We start from the raw sequence: 23,857 nt of genomic DNA on the forward strand, positions 1-23,857 counted from the left end.
CCCAGGGCGGTGGGGGAGGTGCCGGAGCCCGTTCCCCAGGGCGGTGGGGGAGGTGCCGGAGCCCAGTCCCCAGAGCGGTGGGGGAGGTGCCGGAGCCCAGTCCCCAGGGCGGTGGGGGAGGTGCCGGAGCCCGTTCCCCAGGGCGGTGGGGGAGGTGCCGGAGCCCAGTCCCCAGAGCGGTGGGGGAGGTGCCGGAGCCCGTTCCCCAGAGCGGTGGGGGAGGTGCCGGAGCCCGTTCCCCAGAGCGGTGGGGGAGGTGCCGGAGCCCAGTCCCCAGGGCGGTGGGGGAGGTGCCGGAGCCCGTTCCCCAGGGCGGTGGGGGAGGTGCCGGAGCCCACCCCCACGGCGCCAGCTGAGTGATCACATTCACCACTGTTAGCATCCAAGGTAAGTGACTGGTTTACTTTCACAAACTGCCAGCAGACCAGGCCCCGTCCGCCCCAAAGCCAAGGGTGGCTCCAGGTCTGAGCAGACCCAGTGCGCCTGCTCCAGGGGGTGACCCTGAGCAGGCGCCAGGCCTGAGCCCGGCCGTGCGCTCGTCTCCCAGGGTCAGGCTGACACTCGGCGCCCATCCCCAAGGAGGGGAGCGTGGAGCAGAGCGGGAAACATGCTCTCCCCAGCACAGCCTGGGAAGCACTCGGGACCTTCCGCAAACCCCAGCCCAGCCCAGGGTGGAGAACGACGCGACGTGTCAGCCTCAGCTTCCCCCAACCGTCACCCCCACCCTGGCCCGGCTCTGCAAGCCACACGGGCCAGGGCTCACCACGTTCCCCCAACAGCCAACCACTGCCCAGGCCCTGCGCCTCTTCCCCAAACCGCACCCCCTTCCCCAGCAGCCACCTCACCGGCCCATGAGCCGGGCCCCGGCCAGTGGTTCTGGGCCTCCTGGCCAGCCAGAGGCAGCTGGTCCCCTTTGCAGGGCGGGCTGCCCTTTGTGCCGTAGGCCTGTCGCAGGTGGCCCCCTCACTCCCCCACCGGCTGGGAACACTGCTTACCATTTAGAGCAGCGATGCCAGCGATCTATGATGGCCCCAAGCCCACGGCCTGCTCGCCTGAGACGCTCTCGGGGCACCAGGCCAGGAGACAGCCACGCCAACTCAAAGATATGAGAATTGCTGGCACCACCCGGAGCAACGGGGCCTTCGGCTCCCTCCTGAGCGAGACACTGACGATCCTGTAGCCTGGGCTGCTCTGCTTCCCGCAGTGCCCTCCCGCCCCTGGGCTGCTCTGCTCATCGGCCAGCGGTGCCCGGGGGCGAGGGCCGGGACGCTCCTGAACAAGCCCGACGGGTCTGCCAGTGGGCAGGGGTGCCGAGGAGGGGCAGCTGCAGCAGCCACTCGCCATGCTGAGACTGGGTGCTGGCAGTAGAGCCGGTGGCTAGAAAGGGAGCCGGGCGAGATGGAAAGAGCCTAGAATCAAGCCAGTGGGATGGCAGCACCTGCCTGGGACCAGCACGGGAGAGTGCTGGCCGAACACTGAGAGTCTGGCAGGAGCACAGAGCTGGCTACGGCTTTGCAGCCTGCCCAGTGCCCAGGGGCCCCAGGAGGGAGCCAGGTACCTAAAGACGCTCCCTTGCGAAGGGGGGTAAGTTGGCATCTCCGCACACCACAGCAGGCCCCACTGTGTCTGCCCTGGCCTTGCTCACAGGGCGCTAGGCGCCACCCCAGAGAAATGGATTTCCATCGAGCACGGTGCTGGGGGCCTTCGTGGGAACACACAGGCAGCAGTTCCGTGCATGGCACAGACCGGAGCATAGCCATCCAACTGCCCTCCGCCCCAGCCAGCCGGCAAGCCCTGCACTGACTTTAACCCAGCGAATCTCCACATGAGCCCTGCAGCTCCACCAGCCTGCAGGAGGTGTGAGAACAGGGGTGTTGGCCAGACCCCCCACATACACAAAAACCCAGCCCTGGAGTCCCTGCCGGTTGGATTCCATCAATGCTTGGAGCTGATCGCTCCTGGCTCTAGCTGCTAGCTGGGGCTCATGTTGGTTGGGGCACACGGTGACAGGCCAGCAATAGCCTGAACAAAGCCTAATGGGATTAAGATAAATGTTATTGGATTAAGTTAAACCTTATTGAATTGCAGTTAGCGCCTTTGGGGTCCATTGGATTAACAATGCAGTTCTGTCTGCTACTGCAGCATTGCACACACCTGCTCTAGTAGGCGTGGGGGCTAATTTAATTCCTCCTTTATCAGCCCTTTGAAGCCACCCCCAGGGAGATGCACATGTACTGGTCAGACTGGATCCTCCAGGGATCAACACACAAAGGAAGGGTTTGGGGATAAATAGCCTGGTTTTAAACAGACTTGGGGCTTTCAATTCTGATCTAGAATCATAGAATCATAGAATATCAGGATTGGAAGGGACCTCAGGAGGTCATCTAGTCCAACCCCCTGCTCAAAGCAGGACCAATCCCCAATTAAATCATCCCAGCCAGGGCTTTGTCAAGCCTGACCTTAAAAACTTCTAGGGAAGGAGATTCCACCACCTCCCTAGGGAACGCATTCCAGTGTTTCACCACCCTCCTAGTGAAAAAGTTTTTCCTAATATCCAACCTAAACCTCCCCCACTGCAACTTGAGACCATTACTCCTTGTTCTGTCCTCTTCTACCACTGAGAATAGTCTAGAATCCTCCTCTCTGGAACCACCTCTCAGGTAGTTGAAAACAGCTATCAAATCCCCCCTCATTCTTCTCTTCCGTAGACTAAACGTCCCCAGTTCCCTCAGCCTCTCCTCATAAGTCATGTGTTCCAGTCCCCTAATTATTTTTGTTGCCCTTCGCTGGACTCTTTCCAATTTTTCCACATCCTTCTTGTAGTGTGGGGCCCAAAACTGGACACAGTACTCCAGATGAGGCCTCACCAGTGTCGAATAGAGGGGAACGATCACGTCCCTCGATCTAGCAACAGCCAGGACCCTGGTCCAGCGAGGGTCCCAATCCTTAGGGTAGGGTTGGCAGGACTGGGCCTATGGGGCCCCATACAACTGGGTGCTCGTTTTCAGCTGAGGCTGTGATAAACTTGTAACCACAAGGAAAGCCTTTCTGTGCTGGGAATAGCACGGGGAAGGCAGGGAGCTGGCAGCCCAGAAATACCCTGCTCTGAAGGGAGACAGACACAGGTCTCCACCCCAGAGAGGTGTCAGCCAGGGGAGCTGGAAACCTGGGCCGTGAAGGGAAGTACAGGTGCACTTGCCCAGAACTGTGACAAGTGGCTGGAACACTTTCTCAGTGCCAGGCTAGGCGGCAGAAGTGGCTGGTAACAAACGCATGCCAATGAGCCCCCTCACACATCCCGCACAGGGTGAAAAGCGCAGCACTGGCCCTGCCCAAAGAGTGTCGGCCGCAGCTCTAGGGCCGCACAGCGAGCCCAGGCTGTTAAAAGCATTGGTTGACTCTGGGATTCAAACTCTGGGCCCTGTGTTCCCGGGCCCAGCAGAGCAGAGGGCAGGGCCTTGCAGGGCATGCTAGTCCGAGCAGCAGCGCCCAAGGCAGCCAAGCCAGAGCTTTGTGCAAAGCCAGGCCCAAATCTCCCCTCTCAGGCCCCAGCCACAGAGAGTTTTCTCCCTGGTGCTCCTCCACATCACTGCTATTGTTTGGGGCTAACCCCTTCTTTGCCACACCATTTTAATTTGGATTCAGCTGGTTGCTGTTGTGAGCATGTGGCAAGTTCTCCAGCTGGGACTGCCCCCCACGGGGGAGAAAATCCAGAGCGGGGAGGGTGGCTTTCGTTTTCACACCTGTGCATTTCGCTGTCTGGTTATTTACACTGCGCTCATCACCTTGGCATCTCCTCGAGAAACACGCTGCACTTTAGACCTGTGTCTTCCACACGTGCCCCATCAGCTGACACAGCCGACAAACCAGCTCAGAGATCAGGAGAGGTGCCATCAGCTGAGGATGGGCGTATGCGCCCCACTATTTGCCCCGTCAGGGGTACATCCTGAATGGAACCTGGCATCAGGCCCAGAAGGGAATGCTCTCTGTGTAAACCCAATACCAAAACAAATTTGCAAAGTCCGTGAAAACCCCGGGGGCCTTTAGATCATTAGCAAGGGAGCCCAGACAGTGCAGCCATTAGTACATGGGCTCTGCTGGTTTGCAGTCCCTGCCTATGCCCCGGGATGGTCTGGAATACGGACTCTGACTCACACTTACTCTAAGGAGAAGCCCTCCAACTTCCCCTCTCCCTAGCCAAGGTCCCCTAGACACAGGCGTCATGGAGTGAACTTGAGGGCCCTGGTCTCTGCTGGAAGGAGACTGACCAGGTCGGGCTGAAGAGGAGCTCTGTGAAGCTCGGAAGCTGGTCTCTCTCACCAACAGAAGTTGGTCCAATAAAAGCTATTCCCTTGTCTCACTAATGTCCTGGGACCAACACGGCAAACCGCAGCTGGGCCGGAAATGTGTGGAATTGAAGGGACCCCTGAAAGCAGTGGCAGGGCCTGCCCCTGCTGGTTTTCCATGGTTTCAGCACAACATTCTCCTCTTTCAAAGACTCCTTTCCTCCCCAGCTGCTGCTCCAGGAAGGAGAGAATCTCTGAGAAGTGACAGCGGCTGGCCTGGCCTGGCCGCACACAGGGAGTGCTCAGCTCCCTTCTAGATGCCTTGCAAATGAGGGATTGTACAGGCATCTCCCACTTCCAGTCTCCTGCCCGGCCCCGCATGTCCTTGGACTTGCCTCTCTTGGACCGAGCCAATCAGGCCTAGCAGGTGGAATGCGGCTCACTCCCCGTCCCGCAGCCAAGTAGCTACACGCCGAACAACGGCACCTTCGGGGGATGCAGCAATGGTGACCTTCTAAACAGAGCAGCCGGGCAGCACAGCAGGGGCTAGCTAACCGCCTGGACCCCGTGGGCACGGACTCTGGGCAGCTGGCCCGTGCTGTCACTCACCCCCTCCTGTGCTGCTTCTGGTGCCCTAGTTCACCAGAGCTACCCGGGTGTCACCCCCCAGTTCCAAGTGTAGACGTGACCTTGGCAGGATGACACCTGAAGCCGCCACTTGCGCGTGACATTTCTGAGCGGGGGGGCTCCGAGCTTCAAGACCATGTGTGGGGGTTGCCCCATGTATGCCCAGAACGCTTTGTACAGGGCACTTTTGTGAAGAGCTCATGTGTGGCAAGGCTAAGAGATAGAGATAGCTAGAGATTGCAGCCAGCTAGAGATAGCTCCGAATCGCTTTATGATCCAGCACAGTTATTTATTGACTCTGGGTTGTTACCTAAGCCAAATTCCAATCACTGAGATCTTGGTCTTGGACTAGACAGTCTCATTTATGCAGCGCAGTCTCTGTGCCCAGCCGAAGGGACCCCTCTAGAGCAGGGTTGGAGGTGGAGGACTCAGAAGCCAAGGCTGGGCTGTCTGGCCACCATGAAGCCAATGCTGTTCAGCTACTTGCTTTTATCCATTTTCCCATTCTGCTCAGCGGAGCTTTACAGGGCGGAGGCAGAGAGAATCATGAACGAGACTCCTCTAATAGACGGGTAAATACCAGCCCCTGCTGCTCCCTGCCCTGTCGCGGCAAGTTGGGAAACTCCCCCTAGAGGGAACGAGCCTCCCCCCATACTCCTGCCCTGGGCCCCCCGTACTCCCCTCACCACCGGAGCTCTGCAGGAGAGGGAGGGGGAGCGATATGGTTTACCCTGGAGCTGGGCAGGTGATATATTCTCAGCACCTCGTGGCGTGAGGCCAGGCCAGCGTGAGCGCATAGCAGCTGCCGAACTCAGGCAATGGAAATGCAGGCTCAGGAGTGAGTCCCCACTGCACGCAAGAGGCTCTCCATGGCAGGGAAGCATGCCTGCTACCCCGGCGCCACGCAGCCCCTGAGGGAGCGGCTGGCCCTCCCGGGAGCTTTTCCTTACCAAGGGGTAGAGTCATCCCCTCTGCGCAGCCCCCAGCTCAGGGGAAGGCAGGGTGCACCAGCTCCATCCAACAGGAAAGTTTCCCACCTGCTCAAGGATTCTCAGTTCCCTGAGAAACCCCCCAGTGATGAAAGCCCTGCGCGGCTCCATTTCCAGCAAACCCCCACCCTGGGGAAGCCCCACGGCTCGGAACTCCACAGGGACCTGCTCAGTGTGCCCCATGGGAAATGCTGGAGTTTCTGGCATGCCCCAGGGGAATGGGAGGGCAGGGTGGATTTGCATGTGGTGGGTTATCAGGGCCAGGCCATGCTGCACTACACCATGAGTTCGCTGCAAAACATAAAGGGGAAACCCAGCCCTGCTGGCACATCACAGCCAGGGGAAAGTGGCTGCTCCCAGCTGGGGGAGAACCCCATGAGGTCAGGCCGGGAGCAGCTCGGAGAGACCCTGAGGAAGGTGGGAGCATTGGTCCAAGGACCATGTCCGTCCCACAGTGCGACAGGCACAAAGCTAGTGGGCCGTCACGGAGCGGAGGAGAAACCCCAGCACGGAGTCATTTTACTAGCCTGTGGGGTTTGGCTGCAGGGCTCACTGGGGCTTCCCAATCTCAGCTGGGCAAAGCCCTGGGAACTGGCCTGCCTCAGAGGAGCTGCCATCCCCAGCGCATGCCAGGAGGTCACTGCTACCCAGCAGTGTTTCTGCATTTCCCTCGGCCTCCTTGGCACTAAGGAAAGCCTGGGTCCCTGGAGCTGCTGCAGACAGCAAGCCACAGCCCAGAGGGGGATGAAGCGCAGGGTCTGGCTGGGCCGGGCAGGCGGGTGTGTGGCATGGGCGGGGGGACGCAGCTGCTGCAGTTACTGGCTTCAGGGGTAGGAGGGGTAAGTGTGATGCTGATCTGCAAGCTGCGCTAGAGAGAAAGGGGCACCTGGACTGAGACTGTTACTGATACCCGGGGGGTTGCCAGACTCAGGCTTTGGGGCTTGCCAGATTCAGAGCAGGCAAAAGGTCTGCACACCTAGGGGGAGTCACTGAGACAGGGGGCTGGGTGTCACGGCTCTTCCACCCCTGGGCCTCCACGTCGCTCTGCCAGCGACTTGTGCCACCCCTCCCGCTGCTAGTCCGTTCGTGGGCTCCCACCCCCAGCTCGGTCACTGCCCCCAGTCCTGGCCCACAGCCCCCCAGGCCTGCCTTGGGCCCCTCCAGCGTAGCGACGAGCAGGTGGACCCAACCGTGTGCGCATCCATCCAGTGGAGCTGGTCCTGCTCGCAGGGCTGGCACTGCCCCATATCCATGGGAGACTGACCTGAGCCTGCAGCGGTGAGGAGCCAGGCACAGTCCCGGCGAGCCCTGGGGGCGCTGGACTGCAGGGTGAGCCCCTTGTCAGCCCTTTCCCTTGGGCTCAGTGGGGAGACGCTCTTCACCCCCCGCAGCGAGGCTGAGGGCTGCCAAATTGGGCAGTGTCGCCCTGGGCCGCCCGTACTCCCCTCAGCCCTTCCACACCCTGTCCCCAGGTTAAACCAGAAAGAAGGGGCAGGACCCCCGCAGCTATACAGAAAGGGAAGAGGATCCCCCCAGGCTGAGACCCCGCGGGCTGGTGCTTGACAGAGCCAGAGGGACCCCTCCTCTTTCCTGGGCCCCAGCCCGACTGCCCTGGCGCTAGGCAGCAGCGCAGAGGGAGACGTCATCCCGCGTGATCTTCCAGGCCGAGGCACAGTGACCAGGGACAGAAATAACCCCCGCGGGCCGTCTGGTACTGAGTGACGTGGGGAGGGGGCTGTCTGCGGACCGAAAGGGGAAGACGCCCCCGCAGTTGCAGCACACACCTTGCTTCCCCCAGCCGCGTGACACTTCCTTAAATGACGGCAGTGGCAGCCGCGTAAGTCAGCAAGCTGGGGCGGTTCTCGGGGGCCTGACGGGGGCCGGTTCGAGGTGGAGAGGGACCGCCCCTGAGAGCCCACCACGGGCGCAATCCTGCGCTGGCCAGGGGGGCGGATGAGCTGTGTCTGTGCTGCCGAGGGGGCATCACAAGCCGGCCTCAAATGCAGCTGGCTGGGGTGTGGGAGCAGGGCACGCTGCGGGTGTGGGCTGCACAACCCTGCCGGGAGCCCTGGCAATGCCCAGCTGGAGTCTGTGGTGTGTGCAGGGCAGCCGGCCCCTGCCGTGCTCTGAGCCGGGAAGCTGAGGACGCTGGTTAAAGGCCCAGAGGAGAGGAAACTCACAGGCAGCCAGTTCAGTAACTAACCCTACCCCCACCCCCCAGGAGAGCACCCACGGCAAATGGCAGCTGCCTCCCTCCAAGCAGGAGCCTGCTGCCACCCACCCCGCTGTGCCACGCGGCTCCGGCCACCTGGCCATGGCTCCCCAAGCCTTGGAGCAGGTCAATGTTGCCAGGAACAGTGCCTGGAGCTGTGGCCTGCGGAGTTCCCTGCGGGGTTTTCCATCGGCTCTTGGAACCCCTCTGCCTTCCTTCTTGTGATTAGTTTCTTACCCAGGAAAGAGAAACACTCAAAACTCCTGGAAAGAAAAACTCCTCCAGCCTCTCTGCTCATCGTGGACTCGCTGGGGAATTCCCCTCTGGCTCCAGCGTGGCGCAGGGAGGCTCTGGGTGGAATTTCGGGCAGTAACACAGGAATGTCTGGGCACCTCTGGCTGCTCTCGTTCCAGGACAGAATGGTACCTTGGCTGAGTGCTGGCATTTGCCTGGGCTCTCTCGCATGCTGAGCAGGGGCAGGGGTCTTTGCATACGCATCTGGGACCATCACAGCTACCTCCTGGCTGCTGTATAACACCCCCGAGCAAGGCCTTGGATCAACCCTTCCCGTGCCAAGGCCGCATGCCCTCCCAGGCCGGGCACAGCCCTCCCTCCACGGAGCAATCCACAGCCCTGCCTGTGTTCCGGCAGTGAGAGAGTTAATTCAGCGCCCTTGAGCACAGAGCTAGGAAGCCCCCAATCCATTTCCCTGGGGTCAGCTGCTTCCATGAGCCTCCTGCAGCAAAGCCAGCGGAGGGGCTCTCCTGGGGCTTCGTTTCCTGCTCTGGCTCATACAGAGCAGTCCGGGAACTGTGGCCTCTGGAACGCAGCCCAGGTAACAGCCAGTGTCATCCCTGCCGCCTTCACCTGGGGATTAGGCAGGAGCCAAAGGGCAAAAGAACGTAGGGTTGCCAACGCTCCAGGATGTCCTGGGATCTCCAGGAATTAATGGTTAATCTTTAATTAAAGTTTATGTTACGTGATGAAACCTCCAGGAATACGCCCAGCCGAAACTGGCAACCCTAAGGAAGCGAATGGTGGGAAAGCCTGAGAAGGTGAAGGGGTACCAGGGGGCCCATGGGGAGCACTAGCCTAGCTCCTGGCAGCTGAGATGTGGACACATTCCACAGGCCCATGGAACAACGGATCCATCACCCCTGTGTACAAACACAGACCCAAACAACTGCCACGCCGCAGCAGCAAACTCTTCCCTAGCACCCTCATCACACGGCAGCCAGCCTAGGGTGACCAGACAGCAAAAATCGGGACGGGGGTGGGGGGTAATAGGAGCCTATATGAGAAAAAGACCCAAAAACAGGTCTGTTCCCATAAAATCGGGACATCTGGTCACCCTAAGCCAGCCAGTCACACGGACACCCTCCAGAAAGGCAAAGTGGTTCCCTGCCAGGAAGCGCTTCGTGGACAGAGCTTCATCCCGCAGAGGGAAACCGCCAGCAGGGGAGGATACGTGCTGGCTGCGTCACCTACACAAAGCTTTCTGTTCAGCAAGGAAGCTTAAACTGCTGCAGAAATGGAACCGGGGGGAATCAGTAAATCCACGTGCCGAGCCGTCCAATGCGGGAGAAAAAACAACCAGCAGCAAAGAGTCCTCCAAGCGCAGGACTGTAGAGAAGCCTCTGCCTCATCTGGAAACCTCCCGCCAGAGCTGGGAAAGACACCCAGCAGGAGTTTTCAGAGAAAGCCCCCAAACAACCCAATGAGAGTCAAATGTTACGACAGAGATTGAACAGGCCCTGAGCTGCACTCAGTCAGCCTCAGCCACAGGCTTTCAGGGAGTTTCAGCCTGGCTGGCAAAGCACCAGGAGAAAATCTCTAGGGGCCTTGCAAACATGTAGGGTTGCCCAGCATGTGACCCACCCTCAAGCCACCTCCCCCGCCCCCAACACACCAGGGGTCTGGCTCTTCCTGACACTGGGGCAGGGCTTGTCTAGCTGGTCCTGCAGCAGCGCCTCACTGGAGTGCAACCAACCGATCGTGATCATCGGTGGTTAAAAACAGCGCCTCCTGACTCCAGCCACCGCCAGCATCCTCCCTCCTGCAGCCCCTGCCTCACTGAGCTCCAGGGGATGAGGCGCTTGGGCACGAGGCAGCTGCCATGCTGTGTATCATGCTCCCTTATCTGCCGCCAGCCCAGCCCTGCTCCCCCCCGGCCCCCTCCAAGCCACCAGCAACCTTAACAGCTCTTTGTCCCCGGCCCCTGCCAGCTGCCACCTCCGTTCAACACACTGCCACAAACCGGGCTGGGAGCCAGCGGCTCCCGGGTTCTGATCCCTGTCTGGAGGCCAGCACACCTGCCCAAGTCACTGCACCTGCCCGGGCCGCAGTTTCATGGGCGATGTCAAGGCCAGAAGCCAGCCTGAGCTTGTGCAGAGCGCAGCCTCCTGCCTGGCCCCATTGCCTTGGGCTGGACTGTATCCACAGAAAAAGCCATTCGGTCTTAGGCTAAAGATTCCTTGTCCCTGGGCAACCCTTCCCATGGCCAATCCCCCGCCGAGCAGGACGCCTGTCTTGTTGGCTAGTCTTCAACTGCCAGACGCTGGGAAGAGACGCAAGCCTAGCGGGGCTGGAGACGGCACTGCGAGGGTTAATCTGCGAGGGTTAATCTGGGCTGCTGGGACCTCCTGCCTGGCCTCTGCCCAGGCTGGGTTAGTGTAAGGAGGGGAGAGAGGCAGAGTGTCTCGGCTCGCATGCAGAGAGCTGGGCAGGGCTCCCGGGGGGCGGGGAGGCAGGATATTGCCATGCTCAGGACTGCAGCCGTGTCCGGAGGGTTTCTACTAAGGGCAGGCAGGTTCCAGGCACCCGCCAGCTGGCAGCTGAGCCAGGGGCAGCTCAGCAGGGCAAGGGCACAAACCGGGGAGCCGGTGCGAGCCCTGGGCACTCAGCCGCTGAAGGACTAAGGTGTGTCCGCTGTATGGGCTACGGCCCAGGTCTTGCAGGCTGCCGAGGGGCCAGCCAGCTCCAGGCACTGGACCTGGAATTGCTGCTGGCCCCGGCGATCTCGGCTTCGCTGAGCAGGTTTGGAGGAGCTGGGACGGGACCAGTGGGGATGGCCCGTCCCCTCGGGCTGTGCAGAAGCCAGCTGACACCCGGGCATGGCTAATGCCACAGTGCAGAGAGGGCCCCGTCTCCGCTGCGCAGAGATGGGAGGAGAGAGCACGGGCAGGCGGGTCTGTGCCAAGCCATCCCTTGCTTTGAAACGCATGCAACAGTGAAACACTGGGGGTCTGGGTCGGCAGCAGCAAAGGCGCCAGCCCAGAGTTGGTTACGGTTGTGGCCCCGGTTCCAAACGCTGGCTGCAGCCGGCTGCGGGGCTTCGGGGGGAGTGGCACGCTCACGCGCCGGTGTGGAATCCTGAAAACACAGAGCTGGGGCAATGCTCAGCAGAGGAGGGGGCCGAGGTGCCCCCCAGGCTGATACAGCCCTCCAGCCTGCCTGTGTAGGAACTAACCCTCACCAGGCCTCGTCTGCAAACACCAGTTGTGCTGCTTCAGCTCTCTGGACACAATGGACAAGGTACAAGCCCCGAGCGAGCGTGTGTAACCCACACACCTCCTGGGGTGGGGCTCTGTCCCATCGAGTGGCACCGAGACCACTGAGAGAGCGATTAATGAGTCTGCCCTACAGCCTTCGCTACCAGCCAGTTGGCTCTTGCTCATGTGGTAGCGGCTCATGCACTAAGCTCCAGAGGGTTCGATCCCGCCCGCCGACGACCAGGGTACATGTGGACGCAGCTACCCTGGGATAAATGTGCTTAGAGGAGAGTGGCTAGTCCTGTCCTGGCAGCGGAATAAAGCTCCTTTACACCATAACCTGGTGTCCACGCCAGGGGGTGACCTGGTGTAACTGTCGGTACCTGGCCCCCCTGCAAACATGGGGGGTAGCCCAGCCCTAGGATCTGCCCCTCACACCAGCATACCGTTTTTGGGTAGTGCTACACGCCAGCCTTGCCTGGTGCCCGTCCACGCCCAGGCTTCCCCTGGGCTGAGGGCTCATGCCAGACACTCGACTCCCCTGCCCCAAGGGGTCGGGCGGGGCTGCTCCCCCTGCATGTGGGGGGCACAGGAGCACGGCTCCCAGGCTCCCTCACTTTCATCCCTTTCTTTTCCAGACACAACGACCTGCCCTGGCAGCTGCTGAAAAAGTTTAACAACAGGCTAAGCGTGGCGCCGGCAAACCTCACCCTGCTCAACGACACCCACACCAGCATCCCCAAGCTGCGGAGTGGGCGTGTGGGGGGGCAGGTAGGCTGTAGATCCCGCGGGCAGGGCCCACACAGCCACGCTCGCAGCAGGGCACTGGCGTACACCGACCGGCAGCGCTCACGCCCCCATGACGGCAGCAGAGCCGGGGACACTGACTCCAGCCGAGGAGCCTGTATGACTCAGCCTGGCTCCCTGGCGGGAGATCTCCCTGGAAAGCCCCCGGCAGGCGAGCCGCCCCTCGCTCTCGGCTGAGCAATTGCTGGACTTTTCCTAGGGCCAGAGGAAGCCAGCCCCTGTCACCCACCTGCTGCCTGCACTTCCCCAGCATGGCCGCTTTCACTTCCACCGTGCTCAGGCTCCGGCTCCCTGACACCCAGGGATCCAGCCCAGCCCCCAGGCCAGGTGGGACCCGGCAGCTCATCTGCAAAGCTGCTCACCACTTTCACTGCAGGTCCCAGAGGCTCTGAGCCCAGGGATGGAGCCAGGAGCTACCGACCGTCAGCAGCCACCTGACCTCTCTGGGTCTGTGCCCACCTGGGGTGAGAATCCCCTGGCAGCGGCTGGCTGCTTGTGCATGCCACCCCCCCAGTCCCAGGTACCAAGCGAGCCCGGGGCACCCCTGTGCTCGCCCCACAGCTGGCTCTGGGATGGGTGTGGGTTGAAGGTGGCAATGTATGAAGCAAAGCAGCCTCCTGAACAACTTAAGGCTGCCCTGCCCCATGGCGCTGCCCCGCACGGAGGGCCGGGCTCCTTAACTCCCCGCTTGTCTCCCTGCTCAGTTCTGGGCGGCTTACGTGCCCTGTGATACCCAGAACAAAGACGCAGTGAAGCGAACGCTGGAGCAGATCGACGTCATTCACCGCATGTGCGACAAGTACCCCGAGGCCTTTGTGTGTGTCACCGACAGCACAGGTGAGCGATGGAGCGTGGCCCCTGCCCAGCTCCTTGCGGGGATGGGGGGTGCAGGAGCTGAGCGAGGACGCCCCAGGCCGCATCCCGGCCCAGAATGAGCTGGGTGAGGGGGACCTCCCTGCCCAGCAGCCGCTGCCATTCCGCACCCAGCACCCTGCCCGGGCATGGTCCTTGCCAGCCCCTTGTATGGGGGAGGTAGCTCCCTGGTACCCTGCCATGTGTGCCTCTGGGGGAGGCATCTCTCTCTGCAGACGTGCCTGCCCTGTGCAAAGCCCACTGAGGTTTCCAGCAGTCGGTAGCTGGGAGCTCGAGTTGTCACGAGCCAGCCCCTCCGAGGTCTCCTACAAGGGTAGCTAGGGCCTGCCAGGCAGAAGGGGAGCTCAGCAGGCCCTAGGCAACACCCCCTCGTGAGCAACCTGGCACTCATTAGCCGGCGCGGCTCGCTGGGACTCCCCCTGCCCGCTGACTCAGGCCTGGGAAATGCTGCTCTTGCAGGCATAGAAGACGCCTTCCAAGCAAAGAAGGTTGCCAGCTTGATTGGCGTGGAGGGCGGCCACTCCATGGACAGCAGCCTGGGCACCCTGCGGATGCTCTACCGGCTGGGGGTGCGCTACATGACCCTCTCCCACAGCTGCAACACCCCCTGGTAAGGACCCCAGTGCTGGGGTGCATGGCAGCTTGCTGGGCCCCAGTGGGGTCGGGACGCAGGGGGCAGAAGAACGGGGCCTGGTGGGTTTGTAACAACATACAGGGACGCCGGGATTCCCCAGGTGAGTGAGTCCCCGTGCGGGTCCCGGGGCCCAGAGAGGGCTGAGAACGGTGCCAATGCCTTTTCCTGCCCCTGTGCTGGCACTCGGGGGCAGGCAGCAGCCTAGTGCCAATAAATAGCTCAGGCCGCGCGGGCTCACCAAGAGCTGGGCTGATGTGTGCGCTCTGGCTCGCAGGGTGGACAACTGGCTGGTGGACACAGACCAGGAACAGCCCGTCCACAACGGCCTGTCACAATTTGGGAAGGTGAGTGGGAATGGCCCCTGCATGTGCACTGCCTGGGGGGCTGGAAGCCGACATCCCCATGCCCACACATGGGGCAGGGAGCTCTCCAGCTGGAGACCCTCGGGGGGATGGGGAGGGGACAGAGCGCCCGCACTTCTCCAGCCAGGGACCAGCCTTTCTGGAAGGGGCGCTGCTGGCATATCAGGGCCTGGGACAGGCTGTCTACTCCCATCACCGGGGCTGCTCTTGCCACGTCCCAGAGCAAGGCCCGCCAGGCCTGCTGCTGCGGAGGCTGATCTAGCCTGGCTCCCAGCGTGACAGCTGCCAGTCCCTGGCCACATTCCCAAAGCCACTGTGGTGTTTTCCAAGCCAGCAGCAGCCTGGCAGTACAAACTCCTGACCCCACTGCACCGTCCTCAACCCCCGGCCTCTCTGGGATGCCTGGTCCCCCATTCTCATCCCCCCTGCCCCCCCATTCTCATCCCCCTGCCCCATGGGCAGAGAAACCTGGTGGCTGCTCACCTCCAGTGCCTGATGGCTTCTGTGCCACTGCCCAGCTCTCCACTGGCAAGGGGGGGTGAAGTTCACATCCTGTGGGCTGACTCCCCCCACGTTACCCCAGGGGCCCCGGAGCCCTGCCGTCTGCCCCACTGCACCGCCCTGTTCCTAAAGCGCCGTATGGCTGCTGCCCCTGGAGCCCCCAGCACTGCTCACCCCCATTTACCCACATGCAGGGCACAGCGAGCCGGGGCAGCTCACTCACACAGGGGCCAGAGGAAAGCGTGAGCTGCTGGAAGTTGACACGGGGGTGGGCGCTCCTGTCCCTGCCCCGTCTTCCCCCCATCCCCATTCGATGTGCTGCCTGCTGCACTCGCCCCCCGGCCCCCTGGCTCAGACTCCACTCGCCCAGGGGGAGGGGGCAAGGTCCCATTCACTCGGGCAGGTGGGGCGAGTCTAAGTGGGGTGAGGAGGGGTGCCCAGGAGAACATGCAGGTCCCACCGCTCAGACTCTGCAGGGCCTGGGGCCAGCTTGTCCCTGATGTGGCCTGCGCCGCACAGGAGGGGCCCGCACTCAGCACCCGTCCCTCATCTGCTCCCCCAGCGCGTGGTCCGGGAGATGAATCGCCTAGGCATGCTGGTCGACCTGGCCCACGTGTCTGTGCGGACGATGGCAGACGCCCTAGAGGTTTCCAAAGCTCCTGTTATATTCAGCCACTCATCAGCCTATGAGCTCTGCAGAAGCAGGCGCAATGTGCCCGACGACATCCTCCGCAGGGTGGTAAGATGGCCTGGATGCGCAGAGTGATGAGCGTTTCCTCCAGCACAGGAGATCGGGGCGCACAGCTCCAAACCAGGCAGAGAGGGACCAGCTCTTGGGCAGGAGCAGCTCCCGCACAGACAGCCCCTAGGCAAAACCGGCACGAGCCACCAGTGCTTTCACCCCAGCAGGGGTCAGGAAGGAAATATCCCTTGTGGGATAGCAGGCCCTGCTGGGAGCCCAGGCCAGGGGCGGGATCCCAGGTGTGAGGGGCCGGGCGCAAGAGGCTGGGGGCGGGATCGTGGGTGCGAGGGGCCGGGGGCAGGATCCCATGGCGGGATTCCAGGCACAAAGGGGCAGGGGCAGGATCCCGTGGCGAGACCCCAGGCACAAGGGGGCAGGGGCAGGATCCCGGGTGTGAGGGGATGGGGGCGGGATCCCGGGCATAAGGGGCCACTGGCAGAATCCCATGGCAGGATCCCAGGCACAAGGGGGCAGGGGCGGGATCCTGGGTATGAAGGGGCAGTGGCAGGATCCTGTGGCGGGATCCCAGGCACAAGGGGGCAGGGGTGGGATCCCAGATGTGAGGGGCCGGGGGCGGGATCCCATGGCAGGATCCCAGGCACAAGGGGGCAGGGGCAGGATCCTGGGTGTGAGGGGCCAGGGGTGGGATCCTGTGGCGGGATCCCAGGCACAAGGGGGCAGGGGCAGGATCCCGGGTGTGAGGGGATGGGGGCAGGATCCCATGGCAGGATCCCAGGCACAAGGGGGCAGGGGCGGGATCCTGGGTATGAAGGGGCAGTGGCAGGATCCTGTGGCGGGATCCCAGGCACAAGGGGGCAGGGGTGGGATCCCGGATGTGAGGGGCTGGGAGCGGGATCCCAGGCACAAGGGGGCAGGGGCAGGATCCTGGGTGCAAGGGGCCAGTGGTAACTTCACGCTGGTAGTGAGAACCTAAGTGTCTGAGCTGGAGCTGCTGACGGTGGCTTGCACAGCCTGCTGGCTGGATCGCTGCAGGGAGGGGTCCAGGGCTCTGCATGGGAAGCAGCATGCTGGGGACCATGGCGAGCAGCACCGCCGCCGGCTCCCCAGTTCATGGACAACCGGCTCCTCCGGCACTGGGGCAGGTGTGGGATCCCTGCCCCAGGAGCAGCAGCTGAGACCCTGGGCTGCCCGGCCCACAGAGCCCTCACCTGCTGCAGCCTTTGGGAACCCGCATGCATGGGCCGGTGGTAACATCGGCCAGGGGAGGCTAAGCCTCCCCTAACCCAGGCCCTGGGCCCACCCATGCTCTGCCCCAAGGCCCCGCCCTCACTCCCCTTCTCCCCTAGGCCGGTGCAGCGGTCGAGCCAGCTCCTTGGGCCAGCCAGCAGCCTGGTGCTCGGGCCAGTGCTCGGGGGTTGGGCCAGCCAGAGCAGCCAGGGGCGGGCCAGTCAGCAGCTCAGGGAGGGTGGGCAGGGGCTCCTCTGGTCATGGGGGGACTCGGGGCTCCTCTGGCCATGTCGGGGGGTCTCATGGCTTCAGCAGGTGCGGGGCAGGGCCCCCTAGCCTCCCCAAAAGGCAGGGTCACCTGCTGCCCATGCCTGCATGTCTCCGCCTGCAGAACGAGACGGGTGGCCTGGTGATGGTGAACTTCTACAACATGTACGTGTCCTGCAACAAGGAGGCTGCCAACCTGTCCCAGGTCGCAGGTGAGTCTGGCGCCAGCCCTGAGGGACGGGGGGTTCCCGCACACCGGGCCTTGCCCGCTCACCTCTGGCACTTCCCCCCGCAGATCACCTGGATCACGTCAAGAAGGTGGCTGGCTCCACGGCGGTTGGCTTTGGCGGGGACTACGACGGCGTGCCCACGTAAGGAATGGCACGTGGCGGAGCGGGCGAGGGCTTCCTAACCCCACCGAACAGCCAGCCCCTGGCAGCGCTAGCAGGGCCATCTGTGAGCCATGCCCAGCCATGCAGGCTGGGGCCCAGCTCCCACAGCCCTGGGGCCCAGGGCACCCCAGAGCAGGCTGACCTGGGGTTTGCCCTCCTGTAGGTTCCTTCCCTGAGCTTGCCCCAGAGCCTCGGCGTCTCACCCCGCTGGTCTCCAGGGAGACACTGGCCAGGCCTTGGGGGTTGCTTTACTGCTCAGAAACCGATCCTGGCCCGTTGCTGAGCCTTGGAGAGAAATGTCCCCCCCGTGCCAGGCCCCTGCCAGGGCCCCTCCAGCCCTGGAACCGAGCCATGGGGCAGCTCCTGGTACCAAGGTTCTACAGGAGACAACAGGCTGCAGCTCCCCCCCGCCACCTCAGCCCCTCGGCTAGGGGCCCTGCGCAAAGGCGTCCCAAGCGAGTCATGTCTCCCTCGAGGGGCAGCGCGTGCACCCTGTGTGAGCCGGCCCGTGCACCGGCTCCCAAGGACACAGCGCCCTGGGCTGGGGTGCCTGCTTCATAGGCCTCACCACCTCTTCCTGCTGTGGGGCCCATCGGCTTGGGAGCTGGGGGAGGGGAGAGGGGGCTCCCCAAGGCAGAACCCTTTGAGTCACACTCCTGGGTCTAGCAAGAAGGTGCGTTACCAGTGAGGGGCTCTAGGGGGCGCACACTTCATAGCTCCTGTGGGCTGATTTCGTGGTACATCCCAGGGGCTCTTGGCGTCCCCCCATTCCTCCCACCAGCTCCCTGTGTGCCCCATCCCTCTATAGTGCCCATGCCCCTCTAGTGCATGGACTCCCTCAGCTTCCCCCCCAACCAGGGGTCCTGGGCAACCCTCATTCCCCTCCTCCCCCATACCAGGGTCCCCCATTCTTCCCTCATGCCAGGGGCTGTGTGCACCCCCAGTTTCCTCTTCCCCCACTTATTTTGGGGGGGAATTAATAGGGGGCAAGAGGAAACTGGGGGCGGGAACCTTGAGTGCAAACTCTTTGCAAGTTGGGCCAATTAACCCTGGAAACCACGTCCCCAGGGGAGCCCCATGGCCTGAGCTATGCAGGGGTCAGAGTTGCTACTCACAGTGCTTCTGGCTGGCCTGGGAACCGCCAAACCAAGCTGTGAGCTCAGTGCTTTCCGGCACGTTGCAGGCTTCCCCAGGGGCTGGAGGATGTTTCCAAATACCCCGAGTTAATAGCTGAGTTACTGAGAAGGAAGTGGACTGAAGCCGAAGTGAAAGCTGCCCTCGCCATGAACCTGCTGAGAGTCTTCAAGAAGGCGGAGGAGGTGAGTGAGAAGAGATGGGAGAGTCGCTGCACGGAGCGCTGGCCCGCCCATGCCCCCCTCATTGCAGGGCCAGGTACCTGCCTCTCCATGAGCCACCCAGCAGCCCGGCCCTAACCCAGCAGTGCTGCCATGGGGCTCTGTGCCCCCACCCCGCACCTGCCATGCTGATCCTGCACGCAGCTCTATGTCCCCGTCCCATGGCACAGTCCCGGCCCTGGCCCGTGCACTCCATGTTCCTGCTCCGCAGCGCAGACCCGGCCCTGGCCCGCGGCTCCGCAGCGCAGACCCGGCCCTGGCCCGCGGCTCCGCAGCGCAGACCCGGCCCTGGCCCGCGGCTCCGCAGCGCAGACCCGGCCCTGGCCCGCGGCTCCGCAGCGCAGACCCGGCCCTGGCCCGCGGCTCCGCAGCACAGACCCGGCCCTGGCCCGCGGCTCCGCAGCGCAGACCCGGCCCTGGCCCGCGGCTCCGCAGCGCAGACCCGGCCCTGGCCCGCGGCTCCGCAGCGCAGACCCGGCCCTGGCCCGCGGCTCCGTGTCCCCGCTCCGCAGCGCAGACCCGGCCCTGGCCCGCGGCTCCGTGTCCCCGCTCCGCAGCGCAGACCCGGCCCTGGCCCGCGGCTCCGTGTCCCCGCTCCGCAGCGCAGACCCGGCCCTGGCCCGCGGCTCCGTGTCCCCGCTCCGCAGCGCAGACCCGGCCCTGGCCCGCGGCTCCGTGTCCCCGCTCTGCAGCGCAGACCCGGCCCTGGCCTGCGGCTCCGTGTCCCCGCTCTGCAGCGCAGACCCGGCCCTGGCCTGTGGCTCCGTGTCCCCGCTCCGCAGCGCAGACCCGGCCCTGGCCCGCGGCTCCGTGTCCCCGCTCTGCAGCGCAGACCCGGCCCTGGCCTGCGGCTCCGTGTCCCCGCTCCGCAGCGCAGACCCGGCCCTGGCCTGGGGCTCCGTGTCCCCGCTCCGCAGTGCAGAGCCGGCCGTGGCCCATGGCTCCACTCTGCAGCACACTGTGAGAAGCTGACTGTTTCCTTTCCCTGGTAGGTGAGGGACAGCCTGTCCCAGGAGCCACCTGACGATGAGCCGATTGCCTATGAGGAACTGGAAGGGCAGTGCAGAACCAGCTACGGGTACCCTGCCCGTGCCAAAGCCAGCACCCCCAGCGTGCTGCCAGCCGCTCTCATCATCCCCCTCCTTTACTCCCTCCTCCTGTAGAGCTCTGGAAGCAGAGCCCAGACCCCCACCCCTTCTCACTTCTGAGCCAGCCCGGCTGGAGCGGGAGGGGTGCAACCCAACTCTCCACTGCCCTGGGGCTGGCCCTGCATGAAGGGGAGCCGATCAGACCACAGCTGCCCTACTATCTCCCAGTCTCACTGGGCCCAAAGGGGGTGAGATTCAGTCATGTTGGACACAGGCCTGGCTGCCATGACACGGGCTGCCATGATCGAAGCTGGGTTAAGTGGCCACGCCCCAGCCTGGGCCCCGGTTTGCCTCTGGACAGTCAACCTGGGCCTCCATGCGGCTTTTCACAGGGGTTGTGCCTTTGGCACCCAGCCATCACCTGCAATGCTGCAGTATGTGAATTAAAGCTGTCTCTGCTCCCTGCTGTCTGTCTAGTCTATGAACTAGGACCAGCCACACCTCCCCAAAGCCAGTGCGAGCCCTCACCCCAGCAGGCCGGGCTAGGCCAGCCCCCAGCTTTCCCCTGGGCTGAAGGCAGGAGCAGGACAGCCTTTTCACTAGGTTCTTTCCGAGACGAAGCTCAGGGGCTAGAAGGCTGGGGTGGGAGAGGAGCAGCTGCCCCGTGTGCCCACGCCAGGGACCAGGGATCTGTGGCAGCCTTTACATGGTGAAGGCACTGTGCAGACGTTAATCATTAGCTAATTAGCTGGCCAATCAATCATCCTGTTAGCAATTTCCTCTAACATTCAAAGAACAGCCTGTCTTTACAGCGGAGGCGGCAGCAGGCACCTGGTAAACAGGCCTGCAAAAGCAAGCTCTCTTCCTGTTGCATTTGCAAGTTGGCTGCGGCACAGAGCCCCCACCTTCCAGCGAAACTGGCAAGGATACATAGCGCTCCTGGGCTCTGGCTATCCCGTACCAGGCCTCCCAGCCAGGCCCCTTCCCTCCAGGGAGGCAGGCACTGGAGGCTTCTACCCCAGATGCAAGATGGGGGAGTGGCAGGCTCAGGAGCCAGCTGACCGGATAGTTGCCCTTTCATCCCCTATTCAAACCCAGCCTGGGTCAGGGGCTAAACGGGTGAAGTGAGTCAGGCTCAAAGTTCACCCACCTCCCCCGGAATCCATGCTGGTGCTTTCACCAAGTGAAAAGTGGGCCGTGCGATGAGCCAGCAGGGAGCAAACCGCTTCTGGGAAGAGGGGCGAGGGCTGGAAACTCTGCACAACACAGGGTTAGTATTCCCCTGGCGTGAGCGCTGGTGAGAGGGGCCAGAATGCTAGAGCTGAGGCCTGGAGCCCTCCAGTATCTGCAGAGCAGGGACCCGCATGAGCCATAGCAGTGCCAGCGTCCCCGGCCGTCCTCCCACGAAGGGATGCCCTCAGCTGCTCCATGCTGCGTGTACGCGAAGCTGAAGGCACCAACTCCTACTGATGCAGGATTTGGCCCTTGAGTTTGTTTGACGGCCCCTGGGGCTGACTCTTCGTGCCTCCTGCAGAGGTGGCAGAGCTGGTGCTCCCCGCCAGGGGGAGGCTTGTTCCCTGCCCTGGTGGACACTAGAACTCGCTGGGTTATTGATGAGCCGGTAGTTGCTCATCTGCAGCTTTGCTGTCCTAGAGAGTTCTCTGCATTGCAAACCCCCATATGCGGGGCTGGGTGAAAGGGGCTGGGGAATTGGCTCTGGGCACCATAGAATCATAGAATATCAGGGTTGGAAGGGACCTCAGGAGGTCATCTAGTCCAACCCCCTGCTCAAAGCAGGACCAATCCCCAATTAAATCATCCCAGCCAGGGCTTTGTCAAGCCTGACCTTAAAAACTTCTAAGGAAGGAGATTCTACCACCTCCCTAGGTAACGCATTCCAGTGTTTCACCACCCTCCTAGTGAAAAAGTTTTTCCTAATATCCAACCTAAACCTCCCCCACTGCAACTTGAGACCATTACTCCTTGTTCTGTCATCTGCTACCATTGAGAACAGTCTAGAGCCATCCTCTTTGGAACCCCCTTTCAGGTAGTTGAAAGCAGCTATCAAATCCCGCCTCATTCTTCTCTTCTGAAGACTAAACAATCCCAGTTCCCTCAGCCTCTCCTCATAAGTCGTGTTCCAGTCCCCTAATCATTTTTGTTGCCCTCCGCTGGACTCTTTCCAATTTTTCCACATCCTTCTTGTAGTGTGGGGCCCAAAACTGGACACAGTACTCCAGATGAGGCCTCACCAATGTCAAATAGAGGGGAACGATCACGTCCCTCGATCTGCTGGCAATGCCCCTACTTATACATCCCAAAATGCCATTGGCCTTCTTGGCAACAAGGGCACACTGTTGACTCATATCCAGCTTCTTGTCCACTGTAACCCCTAGGTCCTTTTCTGCAGAACTGCTGCCGAGCCATTCGGTCCCTAGTCTGTAGCTGTGCATGGGATTCTTCCATCCTAAGTGCAGGACTCTGCACTTGTCCTTGTTGAACCTCATCAGATTTCTTTTGGCCCAATCCTCTAATTTGTCTAGGTCCCTCTGTATCCTATCCCGGCCCTCCAGCGTATCTACCACTCCTCCCAGTTTAGTGTCATCTGCAAACTTGCTGAGGGTGCAATCCACACCATCCTCCAGACCATTTATGAAGATATTGAACAAAACCGGCCCCAGGACCGACCCTTGGGGCACTCCACTTGATACCGGCTGCCAACTAGACATAGAGCCATTGATCACTACCCGTTGAGCCCGACAATCTAGCCAGCTTTCTATCCACCTTATAGTCCATTCATCCAGCCCATACTTCTTTAATTTGCTGGCAAGAATACTGTGGGAGACTGTGTCAAAAGCTTTGCTAAAGTCAAGGAACAACACATCCACTGCTTTCCCTTCATCCACAGAGCCAGTTATCTCATCATAGAAGGCAATTAGATTAGTCAGGCATGACTTGCCCTTGGTGAATCCATGCTGACTGTTCCTGATCACTTTCCTCTCCTCTAAGTGCTTCAGAATTGATTCCTTCAGCACCTGCTCCATGATTTTTCCAGGGACTGAGGTGAGGCTTACTGGCCTGTAGTTCCCAGGATCCTCCTTCTTCCCTTTTTTAAAGATGGGCACTACATTAGCCTTTTTCCAGTCATCTGGGACCTCCCCCGCTGAGTTTTCAGAGATAATGGCCAATGGCTCTGCAATCACATTCGCCAACTCCTTTAGCACTCTCAGATGCAACGCATCCGGCCCCATGGACTTGTGCTCATCCAGCTTTTCTAAATAGTCCTGAACCACTTCTTTCTCCACAGAGGGCTGGTCACCTCCTCCCCACACTGTGCTGCCCAGTGCAGTAGTCTGGGAGCTGACCTTGTTCGTGAAGACAGAGGCAAAAAAAGCATTGAGTACATTAGCTTTTTCCACACCCTCTGTCACGAGGTTGCCTCCCTCATTCAGTAAGGGGCCCACACTTTCCTTGACTTTCTTCTTGTTGCTAACATACTTGAAGAAACCCTTCTTGTTACTCTTAACATCTCTTGCTAGCTGCAACTCCAGGTGTGATTTGGCCTTCCTGATTTCACTCCTGCATGCCCGAGCAATATTTTTATACTCTTCCCTGGTCATTTGTCCAATCTTCCACTTCTTGTAAGCTTCTTTTTTGTGTTTAAGATCAGCAAGGATTTCACTGTTAAGCCAAGCGGGTCGCCTGCCATATTTACTATTCTTTCTACACATCTGGATGGTTTGTCCCTGTAACCTCAATAAGGATTCTTTAAAATACAGCCAGCTCTCCTGGACTCCTTTCCCCCTCATGTTATTCTCCCAGGGGATCTTGCCCATCAGTTCCCTGAGGGAGTTAAAGTCTGCTTTTCTGAAGTCCAGGGTCTGTATTCTGCTGCTCTCCTTTCTTCCTTGTGTTAGGATCCTGAACTCGACCATTTCATGGTCACTGCCTCCCAGGTTCCCATCCACTTTTGCTTCCCCTACTAATTCTTCCCAGTTTGTGAGCAGCAGGTCAAGAAGAGCTCTGCCCCTAGTTGGTTCCTC

At 61.5% G+C, this 23,857-nt stretch overlaps 1 protein-coding gene across 1 annotated transcript; it reads left to right on the forward strand.

The window, feature by feature from the left end:
* Positions 1 to 5,256: 5,256 nt before the first annotated feature.
* On the forward strand, positions 5,257 to 20,279 carry DPEP1 (dipeptidase 1). Its single transcript, XM_073308244.2, has 10 exons — positions 5,257 to 5,485; positions 12,244 to 12,376; positions 13,117 to 13,249; positions 13,745 to 13,895; positions 14,194 to 14,263; positions 15,345 to 15,521; positions 17,104 to 17,191; positions 17,275 to 17,350; positions 18,555 to 18,690; positions 19,719 to 20,279. The coding sequence occupies exons 1-10, from the start codon at positions 5,373 to 5,375 to the stop codon at positions 19,887 to 19,889; spliced, it is 1,248 nt and encodes a 415-aa protein (XP_073164345.1). The 5' UTR covers positions 5,257 to 5,372; the 3' UTR covers positions 19,890 to 20,279.
* Positions 20,280 to 23,857: the final 3,578 nt, after the last annotated feature.

This window comes from Lepidochelys kempii, chromosome 12 (genome assembly GCF_965140285.1).
Source record: "Lepidochelys kempii isolate rLepKem1 chromosome 12, rLepKem1.hap1, whole genome shotgun sequence".
NCBI lineage: Eukaryota > Metazoa > Chordata > Testudines > Cheloniidae > Lepidochelys > Lepidochelys kempii.